The 25,561-nt window shown below is 33.8% G+C and overlaps 1 protein-coding gene across 1 annotated transcript; it reads left to right on the top strand.

The window, feature by feature from the left end:
- Positions 1 to 6,590: 6,590 nt before the first annotated feature.
- Positions 6,591 to 15,333, top strand: LOC144431304 (uncharacterized). The gene is made up of 8 exons (XM_078119265.1): positions 6,591 to 6,770; positions 6,972 to 7,054; positions 7,792 to 7,828; positions 8,194 to 8,355; positions 8,662 to 8,739; positions 12,359 to 12,466; positions 13,323 to 13,561; positions 14,061 to 15,333. The coding sequence occupies exons 1-8, from the start codon at positions 6,707 to 6,709 to the stop codon at positions 14,247 to 14,249; spliced, it is 960 nt and encodes a 319-aa protein (XP_077975391.1). The 5' UTR covers positions 6,591 to 6,706; the 3' UTR covers positions 14,250 to 15,333.
- Positions 15,334 to 25,561: the final 10,228 nt, after the last annotated feature.

The raw sequence follows: 25,561 nt of genomic DNA, 5'->3' as shown, positions 1-25,561 counted from the left end.
AAATATAACTAGTCTTGAATGCCTAATCTAGCGTATATTATAAAGCGATACATATTCTATAAAACACAGGAAGTAATTAAAGTGCGCTGTGAAACCAGCTTGCCGTTACTGGGAAGTTGAACAGCCATTTTTAATTTAATATAGTGTGGTTTGCTTGGGTTCATTACCGTTATCGTCTATACATAATATACAAAAGAAAATTTTGTTGGTATCTACGTAAAACGGAACATATTTCTAGTAAATCTGACGACTTGTTTACCCAAATAAACGTATCGCTATTGTTAGGCATAATAAATGTGATGTTGGAGCGAAGGAAATCGATATGGACCGTCGCCATATGACAAAAGAATATCTTTTCTTGATAACATAGGAGTGTATTTAAATTACGATATAATAAAACCGTGTTGATTCAGACGTTTGCAAATATATTTCAAAAATTGTGCTTTTCTCCTATGACCACAACATGACTGATTTATGATCGAATTTTAATTAAAAAAAAAACATTTCTAACTTCAGTTACTTCTAAAAGGGTATACAGTTGGTATATTTTAGACATATTGAAATTGACAAAATAGAGTAATATGTAAAAATCAGAATCAAGTCAAAAACTCTGTTTCTTTACGTAATAATTAGCCTTATTGGAATACAAATATTTTTATTATTTTTATTTTCCAGAAAATATACAACCTGTGTAATAAATGAGCAACCTGCCATTGGAAATGAAACTAATATTATTTACCAAGTGACAAAACGCATTGAGACGAAATTACGAGAATATACAATTGTATTTATTAAATTGAATGATAATGTAAATTTACAATTTAAACTAACTTTTTGGGAAAAATATTATTATCCCTCTTTTGACATCAGCTCACAACGGCAAAGGATACTAGGGCACACGATTCATTAAAGTATTGTTGACAATATACCATAACATTCTATAACAACAAGTCCGTAAAAGTCTTGAAATAACTTTTACCCGAGAATGTTTAGCAGAATGTTATGATATGTTGTCAAATTATCAACTGTTTATACTGCCAAATAACCCCAGAAGAATACAGGCTGAACAGGGTGTATTGGGAGATCACCATATTATATTATTTGGCAGTATAAACAGTTGATAATTTGACAACATATCATAACATTCTGCATTGCCGTACTATGTGCCAAAACTTACTCCTCCTATATGAAAGTCTGATTTCAATAGTTTCGCCGAGCTCATACCTGGCTTTCACCTCTACTGGAACGCCACACTCTACACTAAAAACAAAACAATATTCTCGAATAGCCCTGACTATATTCCGTTGTTATATCATACTTGTACTTGAATAGTGTTTGTTCACGCTTCCTGATTATATTTTGTTTATTCTCCATTGTTCTCTTCGCTACGCTTGAGTGCGAATGTACAAAGCAATGTAGCTACTAACTAAGTGGATAGCTATTGTACTAGAGGAGGATATTGAAAGGCAGGCACTTTCTCTACTTCCTACTGCGGATCCGTACGTGGCCGTAGCTACAAGGATGCTTGAACAAGATATCAAAGTGGTACATATGAATAACATAATCCCATGGTACGTAACAGCAAGTGTATTTGTTAGCGTTCGTAAGATCATAGTTTTACCTTTTTCAGACAAAACATGATATAACCTAATCAAACAGCGAAGTTAGACTACGATCTAACAAAATCTAACAATTACACTTACTTTTTCGTGGAGAGAGATTATTTTATTCTTATTTAAAACTATTCTATCAGAGGAATGGGGATATAAGATAATTACAACACTGTATGTTCAGAAATTCTATTCTGTTGACATTTTACACGAGATTTAACCTTAACCCAGTTATAAATATCAGAACATATCTTGGGCATATATATATTTTTAAATTAATTGACTTGTTTTTTCAACCCCTGGATGACAGAGTGAGTGTATAAAAAGAAATACTTTCCTTCGTAGACTTCCAGGTATCAGTGACTGGGCCTCTGCATTGCTTTTCGAGATATTTCCCACATTATCAATTAATTTTTTTGCAATTACGGTCTGTTCTTTATAATTGGCAATTCAGTAATTATCTTGGTAAATAATATTTGCACTGTCTGAGCCTATGGGTGAGCTATCATACAAGCGTTACCGAGGTTTTCTTCTCATTTATTAAAGGCATGAAGTAGTTAATTTTATCAAGGTGAAAACTGAAACCATCACTATTTGGTTTTAACAATGTACTCGTGGTTTATCAGCGACATTTAGCTTGGTGATCGTTTTTAAAAGTGACATAAAGATAGAGGTTGGATTTAAACCTGTCTTTTAATTGGAGATTCGGAAATGAATAGTTGATTTATCCAGTAGTTTTTATAACATGCAAATTATCATATTGCGAGGGGATTCAGAACTGAAACCATGACACGTTTGATATCGGGTCAATTATTTTAAAAGGCTTCAATTTACCAGCTCATGCTTGATTCAGCGAACTTTCAGTGTCTTGGTCGCGATTTCGGATAGCGAAGGTAACAACCACCTTGATAAGGTCATACGAAAAAAATTACAACTATTTTTGAGTGAATAAAATTGTATATTAGCAAGCTGCACCAAGCTCCTCCGTCTCATTATACTTTAATGATGATTGGATATAAACCTGTCCCTCAGTTATCAAGTGCAGCTTTAAGTATTTTGTGGCGTCTGAAGCTGCCGCGAAACTATGGCGTTATTTCCAAACCATGGCCGCTATCGCCAAACCCATGGCGACTGACTTTTTAGCTGCCACAAACCAATGGCGAGCTGCCGTTACCGCGGCGGCAAATTGAAAACCAATGGCGGGTAAAATTTGGCTGCCGTAACCACGGCATGTCGGCCGTAAAGACAGGGCTTCCCTTGATGGTGATAAATATTGGGTAAGTTGGAACATTTTTTATGGATACAGTTTTGATGTATTTGGGGTTAGGTTTCAAGTTTAAGTAGACATAATTCCGCACAATAAACTAAAATCTGGTACACGACTGTATATACCAGTAATGGCGCCATAAATCATGGCAAGAGCCGCCGCGGTTCGTTCGTGACAGGAGCTGCCATGAAGTGGTAAGAACTGCGACTTGATCGAAAGGGTATTTTCTTCTGCGGTGGGTAGCAATTTCAATATTCGACTTCGTTGACAAATAAATAACGAAAACTTATGCGGAAATGCAAAATTTTTAACGATCGGCATGTTTTTTCGGACTTTACGTTAAACGCACTTTACTAGGATAACAGCATATACCACCCTAGAAATATCAATCGAATCGGTCCAGCTACAGCTAGACCAGTGGTTCTCAACCTTTTTTCTTTCGTGACCCATTTTTGTTGCCCAAAATACTTGTGGCCCATCAACTTTTTATTTCAAGGGGAAATCTACAAGAAAAGTTAAGATCTTTCTGCGAAAATGAACACTTACACGTTTATAATTAAAATGGGAATTACTTCTCAGTAGCCGAAAACAGCATCGTCATTGATTACTGCTTCAATCAAAATAAACTACTGTGACATAACTAAAACTAGCAATTTTTGATAGTTGAGTGGCCCACCGCAAAATATCACTGTGGCCCATCAGTGGGCCATGGCCCACTGGTTGAGAACCAGTGAGCTAGACAGACAGAACGACTAAAATAAGGGTCTTCTAGAGCGGGGATCCAAAAATTTGGGGGAAAAACGATCTAAATGTATAGTATTCAATTACATTTTTGTGAAAGAATCATATTCTGAAAATGTGTGTAACATTGTTGTTTTAGTTATTAATTTTATTTTAACCACTGTTAACGTATTAGGTATAAATATGGGATATATACTTCAGAAGTCAAGCAAAACCTTGTGTGCAAGGTGTATAAAGACCAGAAAAATGAATTTCCTGTCAATTTTGTATTAAGCAGAATTTGCAAACGACGACCGGTACGAAGCAAAAAATCGGCGTGTGAGGAAATCTGAAATACTTCCTCGTTGCAAATAAACGACCCAGGAAGCTTTCCCCGTTAACTTCCATTAACGTCTTTCCACAATTTGCGGAAGTATGATTTCATAGAATGGAATACTTCGAATTGATATGATAACATATTATAACCTACACCACAATTTTTTTCATTAGTAACACTGAATAACACGAGAATATCGGTCAGAGACCGAAGACTTATCGATCGGAAGTTAGGGGATCCCCCAAAACAGCGCTCTTACTCCATAGTGACACCTTGTGTCCTATCACTAATTAATTAATAACTAGCTAATTATACGACATAATTCATCCAAAATCAATAGGCTTTTGGTCCAACATATGAATGCACAATGAACAACAATGAATGCACATGCAAAATCTGGAGCAGATTCAATCTCGCTTTCGTGAGATATCGCGTGCATCTAACAGACAGACAGACAAACACACAGACAGACAAATACCTATCAACATACTTACCGATTAAAATCGATAAGTAATAAGGATTGGTTCACTGTGTACACTATCACGATGTGAAACTAACGTAATTAGGCACAACCCAGTTTGATGCTAATATATCTGTGAGAATAAATCTGATTTATTGCAAACGACCAGGAAATAATTACATTGCTAAAGTGTATATTAATTTTTGCTGTGAGTAAAAACAAATCACTCTCCATAGTTTCGAAACATGATCATTTATATCTCATTTGGACAGGAGAGAAATGCTGGGCCAAGGGGGTTCTACTGGAAAAAAGTTTGAGAAAATTTGATCTAAATGTACAATATTCATTGAATCATTCGGACATTAATAGTATCATAAATGATAAATTCATTTCCTGAAAGGGTGTATGACACTATTGTTGTGCAATTTAACCTATTTGACTTCTACCATATCTGGAGTTTCCTAACGGCATATGGTTATTAATTATATTTCAACCACACACTGGAAAGTTAACGCATTATGGATAAATACGGAATATAATTCTCAAAAGTCAAATCATTGCACCTTATCAAATAGAGAAGTGCACAAAGACCAGAAAAATAAATCCATCAATTTTGCTTTAGGACGAAGCCTTGTAGAGAAAATCGGCGTATGACAAAATCCAAAATACTTCCTCGCAATTCCTTCCTTCCTTGCAATTAAACGACCTATAGGAATCTCTCCTTTTGATCTAAATGTACAATATTCACTGAATCATTTGGACATTAATAGTATCGTGAATAATAAATTCATTTCCTGAAAGGGTGTATGACACTATTGTTGTGCAATTTAAACCTATTTGACTTCTACCATATCTGGAGTTTCCTAACGGCATATGGTTATTAATTATATTTCAACCACACACTGGAAAGTTAACGCATTATGGATAAATACGGAATATAATTCTCAAAAGTCAAATCATTGCACCTTATCAAATAGAGAAGTGCACAAAGACCAGAAAAATAAATCCATCAATTTTGCTTTAGGACGAAGCCTTGTAGAGAAAATCGGCGTATGACAAAATCCAAAATACTTTCTCGCAATTCCTTCCTTCCTTGCAATTAAACGACCTATAGGAATCTCTCCTTGTTAACTTCCATTGACTTCATCTCACAATATGCGGAAGTATAATTTCACAGAATAGAATACTTTGAATTGATATGATAACATACTGTATAACCTACACCACGATTTTTTTTATAAGCTACACAGCATAAAATAAGGATGGATTTCCAGGTGACTTCACTGTACACTATCACGGTGTGAAACTAACGTAATTAGGCACAACCCAGTTCCAGGTACAAATACTATGGGAGTCATTTGGCTAGTCCCAAACTCGTAATATAACTACAATAAGGAAAATTGGAAAAAAATTGACCTAACCCTAACCTGCTACACATACTACGTTCCGGTGTCCGCCATCTTGGTTCACATACTATGGGAGCGCCGAAAATTTATTGCAAAAGCCCAAGAAATAATTACATTGCTAACGTGTACTGTATATTAATTATTGATGTGAGTAAAAGCAAATCACTCCCCACACCTTCGAAACATGTTCATTTATATCTCATTTTGACAGGAGAGGAATGCTGGGCCAAGACGTTCTGCTGGAAAAGAGTTTGGAACAATTTGATCTATATGTACAATATTCACTAAAAATTTTGGAAATTAATAAGATCATGTGTGATAAAATCATTTCCTGAAAAAGTGTATGACACTGTTGTTGTGCAATTTGACCCTATGTGACTTCTACCAAATCTGGCGTTTTTCTAAAAGTATGGCTATCAATTGTATTTCAACCACAGATTCGAAAGTTAACGTATTGTGGATACATACGGAATATAAATCTCAAATGTCAAAATATTGCATCATGTGCATAAAGACCAGAAAAATAAAACCATCAGTTTTGCTTTAAGAAGAATTTGCAAACGACGACCGGTACAAAGCAGAAAATCGGCATATGAGGAAATCTAAAATATTTCCTCGTTGCAAATAAACGACCCACGAAGCTCTCCCTGTAAATTTCCATTGACACCATCCCACAATTTGCGGAAGTATGATTTCATAGAATAGAATACGTCAAGTTGATATGATAAAATATAATAACCTACATCACGCTTTTTTTCATTAGTAACACTGCATAAAATAAGGACGGATTTCCTGGTGGCTTCATTGTACACAATCACGGTGTGAAACTAAAGCGATTTAGGCACAACCACTGTTCTAATAACACAAATTACGATTCGACGAGATTGGATATTAAGGTCGTACAAAATGATTAGTTTACAAGCTGTTATATTGACTGTTATTTTTAGTAAAGTGACAGTGTCTGTTCAAGGTATGTAAATATTTTTTTTGTATTTTAATTTTTTTTTTAATTTGTAAGTCGTTTGACGCTAATATATCTGTGAAAATTTATTGCAAAAGCCCAGGAAATAATTACATTGCTAGCATGTATATTATTTATTGCTGTTAGTAAAACAAATCAAAACAAATCACAACAAATCGAAACGTGTTAATTTATATCTCATTCGGACAGGAGAGGAATGCTGGTCTGCCATGATCTGTGACGATAACCCGACATGGATAAAATTACCACCAAAGAAACAGACCTCCACTACGGTGAACTTCAATATTTTTTTATTGAATTTGATTAGAAAATTTAAATCACTGAATTCAACCATATTTATTAAATTGATTGATTATATTTATATAATGATTTGTTTTCCCTAATTTTATTCCTTTTGTGGCACTTGGCTTAGGATTAGAAATTGACATTGTCGAAAATACTATCATCTAGAATGGTTAACGGGTTATTTTTCGTCGTTACCAATTCCATATATTATTTACATATTATGTACTCGTGTATTTATTGCTATTTCCAAAAGAGTTTCAGTTTGATAAATAGATGTGTCGGCTGATTTTCTCCACCTCGTTTAAATATAAAGAAATTTACCATAAATCAGTAATTATCGATATGCTGCGTCTAAAAATACATAATGTTTTTTATTCCTAGAAATCACTTCAATCATGATTTGCTACTATATAGATAGCTCTAACAATTTCCTTCTACCCCTCGCGCCATTTATTAGTATTTATTAACCCGACAAACATGCAAAGACAACAAATATAGAACGTTTTGATTATTTTTTTTGCTATTTCAAGGCAGAATTTTATACAAAAAAGTTTTTGTACGTTATTTATCGTTATTTCAAAGCTTGGCATGCTATTGATTTTTCCCACTTAAAACCATCAAACTGTTTACGAAAAATTTTGAACTTTTTTTCTCCTTTACGTCATCAAAAGTGGGTGTGATCTACCTCATCTGTTACTAATGTAAGTCAAATCTTTTTGGTCAGGATGAAAAGATGAAAAACAGAATGAATAAGTTAGAAGGTAAGTGCAAGTCTTTTTCTTCCAAAGCGAAAGATGATCTATAAACTATTTGCACTTGAAATGTGGGGTTCCATAAAAATGGAATTATTTTTTTTAAACGTATTGCACAATGTTTTGTTGAATCATAGTTGGAAACTTTGAAATAACATGTACATTTTTAGCATTAGTCCAAACTTTTTCAATTGAGTTTCTATTTGTTTCTCACAATTAGCAAATATGTACTTATAGTCGCTTGAAGTTTCTAATTTTTATCATTATTATTTTGACAATGTGTGTTGTTCGCGTTGAAGATTGTTTAAACCCGTTCCGTTTCCTCTTATGTCAAAGCCCAGGCTGTAAATTATTACCATGTTCCTCATTAACAGATGACGTACAACAAACGTATAATCTTTTGGATGGTTTAAATAAGACAATACAAAACTTGAAACGGAATGCGAACTATACCGGTCAAAATACCATCCCTAATGCGACTACAAATCTCACATTAAATACGACTAATAGTATGGAAAAATCGACCCAACAACCAGGTAAGTACAAATTTTTATTTACATATATTTCACGTTCATTTTTTTATGTTTTACGTTACTTTATTAGATTTAAAAATGAAAAATGAGTAGGCTACGTTCTATTTATATCCAGATAATTTTTTTGTAAAAATCGAATTAGCTTTAATGTTACCAAACTAGTCTAATAAAATGAAAATTGTGACGATAGTCTATCACCACTTTTTAGAGGTCATAGCACGTTTACCTGGAAATTTTCATTAAAATTAGAACAATAATATCCCTATATATTGATCTTTCGTTATGATGTTTATATTGACTTTTATGCAGCAACTGAAATTGAAAGAGACACTACCTACGATAGTTCGACCACAAAAGAATATACCTCCAAGGAAGTCACTACTCTGAGTAAGATGATATCTTCATTTCTATATTTTCAAGTGCATCCTAAGATCGGTAGTTAAGTAGGTTAATATATCAATATACGAAATATATATAATATACCAAACGAAGCGGACCTGTGGATCATTTTGCAGTGGCGGCGCGTGGTCATTATGACAACCGAGGCAAGCTACTGCGGGACCAAGTCACCCCCATCTACGGGGACAGGATGAGCGCTGTAAGTTCTCCCATCATTTTATGAGTATAAAAAACATTCCATCGGTAACAACCAATCGGCAAAAGCGACAATTTTTAACGATAAGAAAGTGTCTTTAAAACCGGTCCAAGTCAAGGGATTAATAAATATAGACATAGTTTATTTTGAAATCTCTTTCAAAAGGAAAGGCAATATTTACCCAGATAAATACAATGACATATTAACAGAAACGGACAAAAGCAGACAAAACCTAAAATAAGGTTTAAAACGTTACTATGAAGAAAGGAAAGGTAATGCAAAGATAAGGACATGCGTCGCTCACTCATAGATATATATGCTGCTAGACTTCTACTGCTTGAACATATATGCAACACGCCGCGGTTTCTTGGAAGCAAAATGCTCAATAACGCGCTGATTAAAGTCATGCATCCCAGAAATAACGTCTCTGTGAATGGATAAAACAGCCTAGGAATTTAATCTATCTTGCTTCATTGTGTTTCTGAGATACGTTTTAATACGCTTCAGCGTGCTGAATGTTCGCTCTGCGTCGGCGGAAGAAATAGGCGTCGTCAAAATGAGGTCCAGAAATTTTGCAGACGCCGCAAAGGTAGTTACTAGAGTGTTATCTATGAGGAACCCATAGAGCGCGCAAGTTGATGTGATGTTCAAAAAAGTTTGATTGGTGTATATACATCGCAATTCATTTTCCAATTTACCCACGTTTATCATGGGGTAAAATTTGGAGACAGTAGCTAACAAATGGATGGGAAATTGACGTGCAAATTTTGAAAAATTTTTGGGGTTCATCAAAAAGAACGCGGCAAGGTGTTCAGTGCGCAGACGATCGCCTATTTGATTCACCAAAATGTCACAGCATTCCTTTGCAGACAAAACCAAACGCTGCGTTGTTTGCCCGCGGCGTAAAGAAGCACTCCATGTGTCGTCGTATTTTATTGTTTCCCGGATACGAGATACAGCATCGCAGAAGTCTGAAATACACGACTGCACAGACGCTCCATCCATTAGCCTTGACTGCAATGCGCCGTATAATACATCCACGTGATAGAATATTGTGGAGAAAAAAGCGAGAAAAAATGAAAACTCACCATCTTCTAGCAGACGCTTTAGACCTGCCGCCTCCCTCACAGAGCGCTCGTCCCAAACCGGAGAGCTCTGAATGCCATTGAAACACTCAATGAGCTCAGACCTAATTTCGGACACGCCCTGCACCACGCGTGATTGGAAGTTCCAACGTGTTGGTGCACAAGCTGGGAGACGGCGGCTACATATCTGGCGAAGGAGGTCAGAGCGCTTCGGCGAAACGGAAAAAAATGAAGAAAACCCCGAAACATTTGCAAAAAATATACGGACGGGAGGGGTATCAAGACACATATTTTTAATAACGAGGTTAAATTGGTGTGCATAACAATGTAAAAAATGCGCATGAGGAAAATCTTCTTTTATATAAACTTGAACACCATGTTTCGACCCACTCATGTCTGCCGCGCCGTCATAAGTTTGAGCTATCAATTTTGACTTCGCGTTGTAAGGCTGTAACACTTCTTTCAGTACAGCCCATATCCCGCAAGCCGTGCGATCAACGATTGGTACAAAGCTGTGAAATCTCTCGGTAGGTTTACCATCTTTCACAAACCGAAAAATCACAGCCAGTTGGGAAACGCACGTGATGTCAGTTGTCTCGTCAGACTGAATCGAAAGGAACTGGCAATTCTCAATTTCCAGAGCCAAATGTTGTAAATAAATTTTATACATTGAGTCGAGCAAATCATTTTGGATATCCTTAGATGTCCCTTTCGAAACAGTTGCGGCATCAAGATGATCTCTCAATACTGTATCTAGGGATGGGGTGTATTCCACCATATCCCAAAATACCCCTCTATTAGAAGAGCCCACGGAGGGACAGCTCGTGACAACCAATGAACATCTATCAATCGACCGAGAGCATGGCGGTTTTTCTCGACGTTTTGGTTGTGCCGACGAATAGAAACCGCGCGTCCTTCATCCAACTGTGCTGCAATATTAACATTTCCGAATGTTCGGTATTTTACTGCATTGTCCAGATGCTCCATAGAAGATTGATGATCCCTGGCACGCTCGGAAAGATGTTTAAGATCTCTAAAACCAAATTTACACCAACGTGAGTCACGGGCGGTAGCAAAAAGTAGGCAATAAAAACAAAAAAGTGCATTTTTGTCCTCGCTGTAACACAACCATTCGTGTTTTTTACACCAAGTTTCTGCACAGAATGTACGCCGACGCTTTCCTCCGTCATGGGATTGTTCCAGTGAACAATTTTTTGGTTGATAAGGCCCAAGACGTTGTACCTCTAATTTTTGTTCCAGCGGCAGCTGCGAAAACGGAGTGCGAAGTAGTGCATCAACCTTATTCATTATGAGGTCTAAGGCTAAGAAATGCGAAACTGGAAAGAAGTGAGGAGCCCAAAAGGAATGTGGAAAATCGAAAGCAAATGGACTAAAGGTCTCTAACTGATTCATATAGCGAAACAAGCGACAAAAACGAAGGCGAGGAAACTATCAACTCTTCAAGCAACCAACGAACGAGAAGGAATGCGTAAATATGTCAACACGTTGTTGTAAGAAACGTCGGCATTGTGTCGTCATAATTTCGGGGCTAGCCCCGATGATTTAGTAAAAGAAACAGAAAACAAACGAGACAAACGCGGCGAGTGGAAGATAAAAGAGAGAATACGATATACAATGAGCAACCGGGGCAAAATCGGCGTCGCCCCGCCGACGTTCGGCGAAGGCTTTGCGAGCGAAAAATGAACCATGTCGGGAGAATATGGCTAGTGTAGACAGTCTGTGCAACCGATATTGAGGTATTTTTCGAATATTTTTTATTATACCGAAAAAACAACCGGGGCATTGCCCCGGTTGGCCCTATTGACGCGCCGCCACTGTCAATTTGTCAATATGTTATTGGTGTTAGTATTCGTTTTTCGTGTCGTTATGAAAAAAATCGTTTTTTTGTCCAACTATACTGAACCAATTACTTTAAAAAATTTTCCGTGGTTATGTATTGTTTTTGTCAATAGAAGGCTATTATTTATTTCAAAATTTTCTGGTGCTCTATGAGACTCGTTTTTCACTTCGAAATGTTGTGTGATGACGTCATCAAAATCAAAAATTGCACACCGTGCCGTGATTGCGTGATCGCATTTCAGCGATCTAGTGGCTAGACTGTAACTGTAAAAGATTTAATACCAGTTAGTTTTGCCTTGTGTTAATAAATTGCTTGCTTGTGTTAATTATCAATTGAAATGAATTATTTGTTTGTTTCCTAGCAGATATTCCCAAAATTCTACAGATATGTATAATGATTCAAATTAGACATATAATATTGGTCTTTTCTTGTTTCATTATGATGTCTAAATTGACTTTTGTGCAGCAACTAAAACTGACGGTAGATCTGAAAGTGATACTACTCACGATAGTTTGACAACAAAAGAATATACCAGTGAGAAATCCACTTCTGCTACTACTGTTTCTACTACAAGTAAGATAATATCTTTATATCTATAATTTCTTGTTAAACACTTATAGCTAAGTAGCTAGCTGCTTGTTCGTATCGCTGTTTGGAACACTTAAATATTGATTCCTAAGACAAATATTAGCTTGCTATATTTCCCCAAAACAGACCGTTATAAAACTATTGATATTACGGTATACTACTCATGGCGAGTAACTTACGAGTAATTAGGTTGTGAGAAGCTATTATTTCTTATGATACTTCATATGAGTGGCTGCCCGGAGTTTGTCACTGGGTCGTATAGTTTTCCAGATTCGATGCATTGATACCTTTTTGTAACGTTAGACGCCGGACTTCCGGGCGTATATGAAAAAAATGGACTTTTTTCTAACAACCCGTGACTAATCAAATTGCGACCAATCGGGCGCAAAATTACGATCATCGAATTAATAAGAGTTATTCATTGAACTAGTATTCATTCCTGAAGATCAATACTTTTTCGAAAGTCAGTCCGCAAATAAAAATCATGTTTAAGCCAGCCCACAGTGTGAAAATTTTGGAACCTGATTCCGTTTGGGTGATAAATGCCACAAACAAAGCTAAAGGTGAAAGACAGACGAGCAAGTTTGTAGGATTGCGATTCCGAAATGTCTTTCATATATCAAATTTAGCAATCTCGTAGAAATTTTCGTTTGATAGATTGATACGTTTGGAGCTTTTATAATAATTCTGACGTTCCAAATTCTTTATTTATGCGGGGGCCATGGTTCGAATTATGCAATTTGCGACACCCATTCTTTCGTTTTGATTTTTATTTTTCCTCGTCTTTTACCTGAAATGCTTTATTCGATGGTGCGTAACTGATATTTCTGAACCTTTGCAGATGTTCATAGAGATAATGCGGAAGCTAATCAGTTTTACAACAACAGAGTCTTCATTGTGATGACCGATTCAAAACCTAACAAAGTCGGAGCCATTGAAAAATGCAAAAACATTGGCGGGAAGCTAGCCAATATTTATGATAACGTCCACATGAAACGAATAATGGAATACATTCGAAGCAATAAAATGAGAGGAAGGAGTGAGATCTATTTTCTCACTGGAATGACTTTTGATCCTATCGTATGTACAACGTATTACATTAATCTTATAAAATAATAGCATGCATTTAAATCGATTAATATTTGACACAAAATGTACATTAAAATGTGCAGAACTCGGATATTGTTGAAGCGGTTAGTTGGTTTTTATTTATTTGTTTATTAATTTTGCTCTTTTTATTTAAGCCATAAAAACACATTTCACGAAAACACTATATTTTGCCATACTTATCTGCCGATCTTTGCCGTAATATCGGTGTTAAGTTGCGGTCTAACGGGTAACGGGCTCTATCTTATTTTGTAATGTTATACGGTTTGACATATCTGTCTGCATTGGTTAATCGGATAATTTAAATTTCAAAATATTATTTACAAGGTGCGTAATTTGATTTAGAAAAACATAATTTTTTTCATTATCATTACGGGTTTACATGATAAGCGGTTTTGCGTTTATTGGTAATACACTATTGTTTATAATATTACTTGATAACTATGCTATTTAAACTCTTCGAATATTTTAGAAAGAAAAACTCTACTTACGTGATGGAACTGGAATAGCTGTAAATGATTTACTGTGGTGGAAAGGTTTCCCACACAAAATAGCCGATAAGACAAACATGATATTACGCGTCAACTCCGATGAAAGCAGAACAGATCAGTATCTCAATAATCAGGCTGATTCTCATCGCTTTTTTATATGTGAAATTTGAAAATATATATATTGGATTGCTCCTGGACGATTTAAAGCATGAATATTGAATACAGTTTTTTGATCTGTGATTTATTTTATCTTTATTTATTCACTTTACTCCGTGGTGACAATTATGATAATTGAAAATGAAACTGTCAACTCAATCGGAGAGATTTAAAATTGAAAAGTTTTTCGTATTTCATATCCTTGGTGCACGGAGTCGTTTTCTTTTGTTGCTGTTGAAACTCGAGATTACTTCGCATGCCTTGACGTACTTTTTTCCCAAATTAATTTCTCATTAGACTTGCTCATGGGTGCCGCTGCTCAATAACCAAATTTGGTTTCTCGCGGCTCTCCTCACCCTGAAATGCTTTTTAATTAGTTATTGCAATTTGTACATCAAGTGTGCTTTCAGTAAGGTGATAAAATAAACTTTAAATCATAGTAAATTTAGACGTCACGTTTCGTATTATTCCAGGCTTCCAAAGAGATAGAATATTACAATATACATAGCTCAAATTACATTTAAAGTGATCAGAAAGTTGATTATAAACACTTATGAGCAATATTGCTCAAAAATATTTAAATAAAATATTACCGCGAGAGGGCAGGCTTGACCTTCACCCAAAATAAGGTACATGTACCAAACTAAAGGTTTTTAATAGCTAACATTTACTGTACTTATGACGGATTTAAAATAAATTAAACCCTTTCTATGTGCAGTTTTATTTAGATAACGTGCCCGTCTCAATCCTCATCTATAATATTTCAAAACAATTATTGGAACCCATACTGTGCTTTCCTGGTATTGCTTTTAAAATAATAATTTCGCTATTCAAATATGAAGAACTTGTGGAAATCCATAGACGACTGTCAATAACACCCATGATAAATAAATTGATTCCATTTTTATAGATGCATAACTATAACATGTAATTATATATATTTGTCAGTTTTCAGATATATGCTGATTATCTATAGTAGAATATTTTCTCCAGAAATTCTTCTGTTGGTTTTTATGGACAATTAAATTTTACGATATATTATTATTTTGCTGTAAATAAAGTGTATTCTTCTTTACTGTAAGATTACGTATAATAAAACAACACGAATATTACAAACCTTCAATGCTTCATTTTATGGTTTCAAAAGTTGGACACCAATTAGACTTGGATTGGATCATTTTGTTATTATGTTGTTGTTTTCAAAAACATCGCCTTTCTTCTAAACTAATTGCTTTGAAATTTGGTCAATTTTTTTTTTCATTTTAAAAGTTCCTGTGGGTTCTAGGGATTCGATGACGTCATTAAAATTTAATATTGCGCATCATGTGGCGATTCCGCGTTCTTATTATGTTGTTGTTTTCAAAAAAAATTTATGAGTCAATCAAATCAAAAAAAAATTGTAAAAAATAAAATGTAAATCACACAATTGTCTTTTTTCTCAACTACCGAACTAATAATTGCTTTAAAATTTGGTCCATTATTTTTTTTTAATCCAAAAATTTCTATGGACTCTAGCGATTCGATGGAATTATCGAAATTGAATATTGCGCACCTTGTGGCGAATCCGCGTTCGCGATCTTATGGCATGGCGAGTTTCGTGAAGACTGCAATAACAGATTCTGCTATGACATATTCCGTACTAATTTGTTTTGGCATATATTTGAGCATCTCTCTTTTGTTCTTTATTGAGTTAGTTTATTCGTCAGTGAATGACCATTCGCATATTCATCGCGTACATAAAGAATAGCAAAGAGAATATTTATTCCTCGAACTTGATATAAATGTAGTATCTCCCGTAAATAAATTTTATAGCCATGCTTTCGTTTGTAAAGTTAACTCACTGCATCGAATCTCATGATCAATTCCCAAAAATGGGTATAAAAGGCTATATTGCATATTATCAGCAGTTATTTGGCCTCTCTATACCCCTGCAATAAGGCAACGTCGTGGGTCACCGCACGGAATAATAAGAGTGGAATGACGGAGGTAAGATGTATCATGCTCATTTATAATTATACATCACTATCATAGCTTACCAATTATGATGACGGATAACGTAATGAGTATATGAAATAGCATGCCGTTTCTTTGATAATATATAAGAAATAGGAAATATTGAAAATTCTGTTCATATGTTGCTTTCGTTTGGTCAAAGCGTAAAAATTCATAAATCATTTAACGTAAATCTAGAATATATGCAAACGTTACGAACTGCTGTTTATGGGTTGCGTGGGCGACTTGAAGTGTTGCTATGGCAACAGTGTAGTCTCGACACAGAAAAAAAAGTAAAAACGTAAATACACTCAGATTACAAGTTTTTTTTTCTGGTAAATAACAGACGATGGGATCTGGTGTGTACAGACCAAGAAAAAAATAGGTAAATTATATACAGAACAATATCTTTGGTCATACATCGTACCAAGCCTTAACGTACGGTCGATCCCACTCATATTTTATGAAATGTTATATTCTGGCTTTTTTAATAATAATATATGTGAGTTGTGCATAACTAATACGTGCTTGACGTAAAACGTATGCACGTTTACGTGGGTGGTTTCACCCACATTTTTGGCACGTTCGTCACGCTTGTAATGTACGCTTTTTTAGAAAATTAGAACGTCAGAGAAAGGTTATATTTTACGTAATACTTTATATTTTGATCGGAAAACAGAAAATCAAAACAAGAATAGTACTACAATAAATTAAAATATATAAAACATGTAATTCACGTTATTTTCTCAAGCTTACGTCTATGGTATAGCCGAGGTAGCGCTAGAAAATTGACGACTGACATACATCAGGCTATAAATGAAATATCATTTCCACGTTCATATAAAATAATCAAATTTTCATAAATATTTACAAAATTATGGCTTTGAACACAAACCAATTTTAAAAATTCCGTTTTGAAATATAATCCAATTTAAGTATTCCTAACAATGGTTTGATAAAAGAGTTTCAGATTTTCTATTTGGTGACGCCAATCAAAGTATCCGTTAAATCGAGTAGGCTTATAATTTTTTATACGTTAATCCAAGTTACATTTTAATAATTTTAATAATATATGCGGCACAACAAGTTACAACGTAAAAGCACTTAACTAGTACTTGAAAACAACCGTTTATCAATATAAACTTCGATAAGAAAATTTCGAAAAATTTATTTTTGATCGCACAAGTGTCGCAGATAAATCTTTAAAAAATAATCCAATCCATTTAAGTTTGATGTTTGTCTTTATATTAGTTTCAAAGACAACTTTGTGACTTGATGTTGGAAATTTACAATTCAACAAGGCGTCGTAAATTGAAAGCTATCGGGAAATAGATTCGTTTCACGAGATGGAATTTTAAGCTGATTTTATCGCGTTGACGAGGATAGATGGAGATTATTATTCTAAGTATAGTATTTTAGTTGTTACAGAGGATACAACAAAAATGAAGTTATTGGGGACCATAGTCGAGGTGTTAGTACTCTAGGCATTTGAATCCTCTATTCACTTCTGCTGTAACATTTTGAATATTTGTTTTGTTTAGAATTTTAGTAATATCATGGTATACAGACGCGTGGGTGTTAGCTGTGTGTATCCATGTGAGAATTGACGAATTGATTGCTATGTGTATATGTAAATATGCTCGTTTTGATTTTGAAGTGTCCATTTGTTGATTTATTTGTATATCAATATTTTTAAACATTTTAATGTTGGTCGCGTATGTATGAGCTATATTATAAGATATCTTTAATACGCCTGTAAACTCTTTATACTTATAAAAAAAAGTGAAAGTGCATTACAAACATTGTTATGAGACGAAGTTGTGATCTACTCCAGGCATTGAAGATTGTATTGTATAAAGAAACGCAAAAAACTGTTCACAAAGTCACCCATATGAACGAACCATATATGTACAACTAACAGAGTTAAACCAATCGCATTCCACACTGTTGAAAAAGCAACAAAATATAGTCAAATTTATAAGTGACTTGATTCGAACAAATAGTATATTTTTTGCTATGACAACTATCTAAACCGCAGTTTTTTGCTGATTTAAATTTAGTAGCTTGTTACTTTCATATAGCAGTCGTCTAAAATATAAAATATTCAATATTTTTTTGGCTTGAATCTACTTGCAATATTGCGTTAATATTAACACTACAAATTACGTTCCACTATTGCATTCTTACAATATAAGATAGAAAATACTTGTGTACAAATATCGCCTCAAGTCTCGGTGAAAATTGTAATTAGACGTTGCATTTAAGAGCTATAACGACTAATTACAACTTAAGTTTGCTTAAACTAGTATTTTAAATTCCGAAACAAAGTTAAAGTCGTTTGTTTTTTGTTTTTGTCGCTTTTTACTCCAATAAAATTTAGTATTTTTTCTTTAGCTGTATAATAAGGACATAGTTGTCGATAAAGGTCATCGCAGTTTTTTAGAAATAATTTTTACGCTTCTTTCAGTCTGGGTTTAATTGCAGCAATATTCAATTACAGATATCCATAATAATGTTTGTTTGAGCCATTAATTAAATAGATTTACACTTGATTCTTTAGATTTATTTTGACTTATTTAGTCATGGAAGTAAAGTTGTAGAGAATTGAGTAAGGCATGCTACCGCAGAACAAATAATTCTGTGACGTGTTAGATTATGTTGCATTTTTGCATTTGTATGCCATATTTAAAAAAAACTTCAAATCAATGCCATAAGAAAAAAATTGATGGCAGAGAGAGGACTAGGAGGAGAGAATAGAGGAAAGGCACCCAGTCTCGAGTTGGAAGTGGTTTAACTTCGAATTTTATCTTAAAAAAGTCCAACCATTGAACTGACACAAACGTCCACAATAGAATTTGGTTTGTAATAACTATAAAGATGATTATGTTGTTCTTGGTAGTACTTAAGATATATCGTATTAGAAATTGATTCAGATATTACATGCGATATTACATACATTACTGCGAAAACTAGATTAAATTCTCGAATGTCGTGAATTAATGAACAATATTTTCAAGTAACTTGACTTTCATTTTTTTAAATAGTTTCTTCGTGCAATGCTAGGGGAACTAATCTTTTTATATTAAATTGTACTAAATATTTATCCATTAAGTCGATAATATTCATGTAATGTGCATTATTTCGATAAAATCAAATAAAAAATAAATATATTTGTAAATTCGTGACGAGATAATTCTGGTGGTGAATGACGTCACGCATTGACCCCTCGGGGGACAGCTGGACAAAGTCTAGTCAAGCCAGAATATGATAGGACTTGATATTGCAGTTAGAATGCAGAAAAACATAATGCATAATAAGATAAGACTAGAATTCGATTTTTAACAATAAAGGTTCATAATGCATGTTATGTGTGTGTTATGTGCAATATAATTTGTGTTATGATTATAATGTTCATAATCAGTTTTGTACAGTAAGTGCCTATTAATTTTTCATTAAATGCAGAGGTTAAGATAAGTATTGGATCGTGTGAATGTGCATAGTACTGCCAACTAGACCTCGCCAATTATTTGAACAAGATTCTAATCTTTTAAACCTTGGTGTGAACCACACTCAAAGGACCTCAATGATTTACAATAATATTATCCTCTTTTTTAATATAATGAAATTAGACCAAACATACAGAAGAAGAAGTCCAGTTAGTGTCGTTCAAATTTTTCATTTCGTTATTTGTATCATTTCGTAACATGATAAAACAAGGGGACGGTATAGCATAGTTTTAAAATCGTCGTCCAAAATTTCTCGCCATTAAAGTATAATCTTTCGCGTAAGCGTGCAATTCTGCAATTTAATACCAGAAAGTCAACTGTGCGTTCCGAATGAATACAAAAATAAGGACATTTTCTCCCAAAAAATTATTTACTACGAGAAGGAATGCGCTAATATTACTTCCACCCCACGTCAATTACATTTCACCTTGTTATTAAAATTCTCTGAATTGTATTTCCACCAAGCTTGCTTTTTCAATGTTTACCCTTAACATTCGTTACTCCGGCGTGCAAAAGTTAATATTTTTAATTAGTTACAACTTCGCTCGTTAAAATGCCAAATCCAAATCCAAGTTGCATAAATTATATTAATTCAATTTAACAATGCAAAAAAACTTTAAAAATATGTTAAGAATAACTTTGAAAACTTCCTCAACATCTTTACATCGAGATAGGTTTTGTCCATTACTGACTTAGATTTACGGACCTGTTGAGAATAAGGACACCGGAATTCATTGGTATACCACCTGCTACAAACACCATAACGTTATTTTATTCCTGAACTTGCTTGTAGTCTTCCAATAAATTGAATATTTTGCGCACAAATTAGGTTTTTGTACTTGTTTCAACCATGAAATAAAGTGAGTTGATATGTCAATAAAAAGGTTTTGAGTTTAAAATTTAGATTAAGTTCAAATGTAAAGGTATCCAACCATGATCTCTAACCTTAAGCAGTAAATGAAGGCTTTTCAAATTAAATGCAAAATTTTAGGCCAAATTTTTTGTCATTCTACCTTCGATCACCATTCATCTTAATTTAAGGTTATGAAATGTTTACGGTTGACCAATTTGAATGCTATATTCGGCAATACGATGTACAATAAAAAATCATGCTTGAAACTATACTTGTTCTAGTTTAAACCATTCAAAATAAACGTAATCGTTTTATTGTTTTTTCTTACTGCATATAGGATGATGCAAATGAATGATTAAAATGTTGCCTCCAAATTCTCGAGGTTATGAACTGAATCTCGTTAAAGTAGGGCCCAGCACTGATCTCTGGAAAAGTGAGATTGTTCGCAACGACAAGGTAAAGTTTTGTCGTTTTTGAAGACGAGCACAGTATAGTGGCAAAATTGGTAAAGTTTCAAACTGCCAAAATATCAGTTCAGGATTTCTAGGATAAGTTGTTTATATATTCTTTCTTCATATTATAACAACGTCAAATAGTTTAACATTGGAATTGAGTTCAAGGTGGTACAGCGAAAATCGGCCAAGTAAACGTTGAGATTTAAAAAAAATAATATATATTCACGCTCCCATCACAAAAGTGGAATAACATGGTCATTCGAAATAGTCTTTAAAATCTCTCAAAAAAATAAATAAAACCTTCAAATATTCAAACTTTGGAATACCAAAACTGCTTTGTCTTATTCAGGGGTAGTCGTTTTTAGTGTCCTACTCAAATTACCATAAATATAGTTAAAATTGTAGTGCCTCAGAAAATATTTTTGTGTATAGAGTCGCATATATAGCAAAGACGATTTGGAGTATTGTAGCAATCTCATTCTAATTTAATGAGTGATGCATTTTGTATTTTGACATCTGGCACAAACAATTTAGGGTTGTATGCTTCATCGTAAGAACTTAATTTAATTAGTAGACTGGGATGACCTACCGCATTATGAGGATGGATTTGTCTTCGGCCTTAAAAAGTAATCAGAGCTTAAATCAAACGATGATAAAAACATTTTAGCTATTATACTAATATATGTTTTGTTATCTCTCATTTGAGGTAAGTTGTGATACTTTAGACCAGTGTTTCCCAAACTATATGGTCGCCTATTGATTCTTTTGGATTACTTTTTTTTTCGACAAAAACCTCAAGTTGATTCTATTTTCTAGCAAATTTCATTGTTTATATTGTATTTGGTGTTGAAGTGTTGTTGCTCGATAGTAATTGTATGTATGAACTTATTTTTACAAAATTTGGGTCGTTTGGAAAGAGGGTGAGAACCACTACTTCAATTTTGAGAAATTATCTCTAGAAAATATCATTGATACGGAGCGAAATTTACTTTACCTTTGATTGCCTTGCTTTGTGTACTTTGAATACAAAATGCGTACCTTCATATATTGCATTCACAGTCAAGTTAAATTCGGATAGCTCATTTTTTTTATATTACTCGACTCGGAATGAATTAAATATTAAACATAACTCTCAAAATAGAAATAATTCAAATTTGTGTAGGTTTATATTTATCGTTAATTGACTGTAAATTACGCTGTAAGACGATGGTCTGCTTATTTTGTTAGAAAGAACCCCATAATGACATATAAAGCGAAGTATAACTTTCTTAGTTTATACAAGCATCTGACAGTGATTAATATCATTTAAAGAAGTATCCATAGTAACTAAGATTCGATCATTCGTCAATTAGCGAAAACGTGGCTGACGCTAATTTTTGACGTATTCTGCTCGTATGTCAAAAATATTCTTCGTACTAGTTAAAATCCGCAAAAAATAAAGATCGGCTTTATAAAAATATGTTAAATGCCCGGTTATTCATTTTCAATGTTTTGGAAAAACTGCATCGGCAATATCCCCACGCGGTCGTTCACTGCCAAATATTTATGACTGGGTAAAATGCGTAATATTTCGGAAAGAATTTCTTAGGTCAGCATCGCGACATTATGCGCATGAAATACCAGTGTTGCGACGCGTGAGACGCGTTACTTCACTACTTTAATATATTGTCGCGCTTGCGTCAAACTTTTTACGCAAAAATGCAATATTTGTGGGTAAATTCCTAAATATAAGGAGAGAGAACTTGGCAACAAAGTTTGGTTTGCTCGTTTTGTCAATAGGTATTGAAATCTATGGTTGTGATAGTTTTGTAGAAATGGGGAAGCCTCAACAGCGAATGTAAGCTATAGTTTGTACAGAAGATGTTTCTGCACAGTAAGGCTTGAAGATAAGATTAAGTTTTTTAATCATTTTTATTTTTTATATTTTCTCTTTTAGCATGAAATTTGAATAGTGAACAAAAGAAGAAATGTTGTTTCATAAAATTTGTTAAAAAATGGTAGCAACTTTGAATATATATATAATATGCAAATCAGGTGAATTAGTAAACTGCATAGACTGGGGAAGTTTAAATATAACTAACTTGCCTATTTCCTTGTATATAGTTGTTAATGTAATCGGCTAACTGTAGGCGTCATTGTGCATCTTGACAAGCAAAATAATAGAGACATAAAGAATATTCTGGTGGCTCGTTTGTTAGAGGTTTCGGTCAGCCAGCATACGCTCAACCGTAGCTTTGTTAGAAATGTATCGGCATCTGGTTTAGCTCATTATCACTACATTAAAAATCTAAAATACAACAGTTTATAACAACATAAAAAAGATTGAATGCAAAAACTCCACAAGTCCACAACTTGAGGTCTGATACTTTGGTTAGACGCATTCCCATATCAAGACTAATTTATCAATTAATAATAATAATAACAGCGTTATTAGAATAAACTTAGAAATTAAATAATCATGATTTTATAGGATTTATTGTTTGGAAGTCATTGTAGAGATTTCAAGCACAGAGAAAAATGCTCGGAGAAACATATCCGTAATTCCAAGACGTTTGAAAATCACTTCTTTTTATCAATTGTTATGTTTGCGCCTGATAATGGAAGATAGAATCATTGAGAATAATTTGATAAAATGTTTAAGCATTTCAATTAATCCTATTTATGTTCTGTTTCACTGTGTTTTTTTTTGTTCATAACAATTGAAAATTTTAATATAGCCAAATGCAATGAAAGTTTCTGATAATACAAGAAACATAGTATTATAAATAAAAACTAGTCAACGTCATGTTAAGATTTACAGTTACATTTCAAGTTTGATAAAGACTTGAAAATTTTTAGGGGTATTATTATTACCACCCTTTTACTTTACAACTGAGCAAACAACCCTTTTAAAATCCCAGGTGCATTGCTGGATAAATGAATGAACAAGAGGTCGGCAAACCACAACTAATGATAGTATATATTTCTACCTCAAAGTTGTTTTTTGAATTAGCAATGGTGCAAAGCAATAACACTTGTCAATAGCTGGCACTGCACGAGGTTGGTTCGTTTTTTAAATCCTCGCCCATCATAAATGCAAGTATTGTAAAGTAATATCGTCAGTTTCGAATCCTCGATATATAGTTTGAAGATTAGTAACTCATTTTGATTATCGGCTATGCACCTATTGTGTAACAAATTGGGCACGAATAAGCGATGTTACCGATTTGTTCTAGTAGTTTTTAGATTTTAGTCGGAGAAAATATTAATTGCACGGATAAATATGGAAAATATTAATTACATGACTTGGATTCTGCAATTGCCTCTTCGTACGATTATAGAAATCATAAATATTTCTTATGTGCACAGCTATTTTGTTATTTATCGTTCTGTTTATCGTATTCTAGTCTTTGCACCCTGAAAGCATTTTCGAGAAAAAAAAAATTTAATTTATAAGGTATAATTTGAATAGGTCCCACAGTCACCAAAAGCACTTAAGAGTGTTGTGATTCCATCTCGAAATTTCCACAAAACTGATGCCATTTGAGATTTACAAATCGATGCTTCTAGAGCTGATATTTCAAAATTGAGTTTATTTACAAAATAATATTTTGCGTAGATATATGAAAAAATCAGACTATTTACTAAAATTTTTCAGTATCAATAAAATATCTGAAATTCTTAAATAGAATATTTAATACCGCAAAAATCTTAATGAAGGCAGTATGACCGGGAAACACTGTTAACAGTATCATCTCAACTTCAAAACATTTTAAACTTTTACATTACAACAAGTAAATACCTCTGTTTAAAATTACTGTTTAATTTAGTTAAATTTCGTTACAGAAAATTATAATTGGGAAAAAATATATTGAACTGTGTGATTTCTCAGATACGTTCCTATATAAGCAGAAAATTCACTGCGGAGATTTATTGTTTCTGATTTTTTACGTTCACTTAATGGAAATTTACTTGTTGTGTTTGCCTTCCTGAATATGTCGTGCGGGAACCTGTAAAGTGTCCCAATTTTTACATTTATTTTGTACACCTCACTGATCTGCCAGAGTAGTTCAAAAGAGCCGTAATCTATAAAATAACTGAATTAAAGAACGTGCCGATCAAGAGAAAAGGAAGAGGAAATATTTTGAACTTCCCAGTATGTACCATTAAGTAGAGGTACATCTTTGTGTAAACGATTTATTACAGTATTGGCTATTATGGATGGGATGCAATATTTTTGCTCGAGTTGGGATTCGTTTGTTTTCCCACCAAATATCTTGAACAGAATTAATTTAAATTACGTTTTGAAGTAATACATTCTCGTATATTTGACTTTGCGTCTGGACCCATGATGTTCCAGTCTGTACCCATTTTTAAGTACATCCGACAAGGTGCTACAGTCTACCCCACACAGGATTCAAAACATAATTTACAAAAACGAAACAAATTATTTATTGATAGATTCCGAGGTGTGGGTGTACGATGCTTTTCATTACAAGATAATTGAGATCGAGATCGTAATTGCAAGTTCTAATTCCTAA

The sequence above is a fragment of the Styela clava genome, chromosome 13, assembly GCF_964204865.1.
Source record: "Styela clava chromosome 13, kaStyClav1.hap1.2, whole genome shotgun sequence".
In the NCBI taxonomy this organism is placed as follows: Eukaryota; Metazoa; Chordata; class Ascidiacea; order Stolidobranchia; family Styelidae; genus Styela; species Styela clava.
This window is presented reverse-complemented; position numbering and strand designations above follow the sequence as displayed.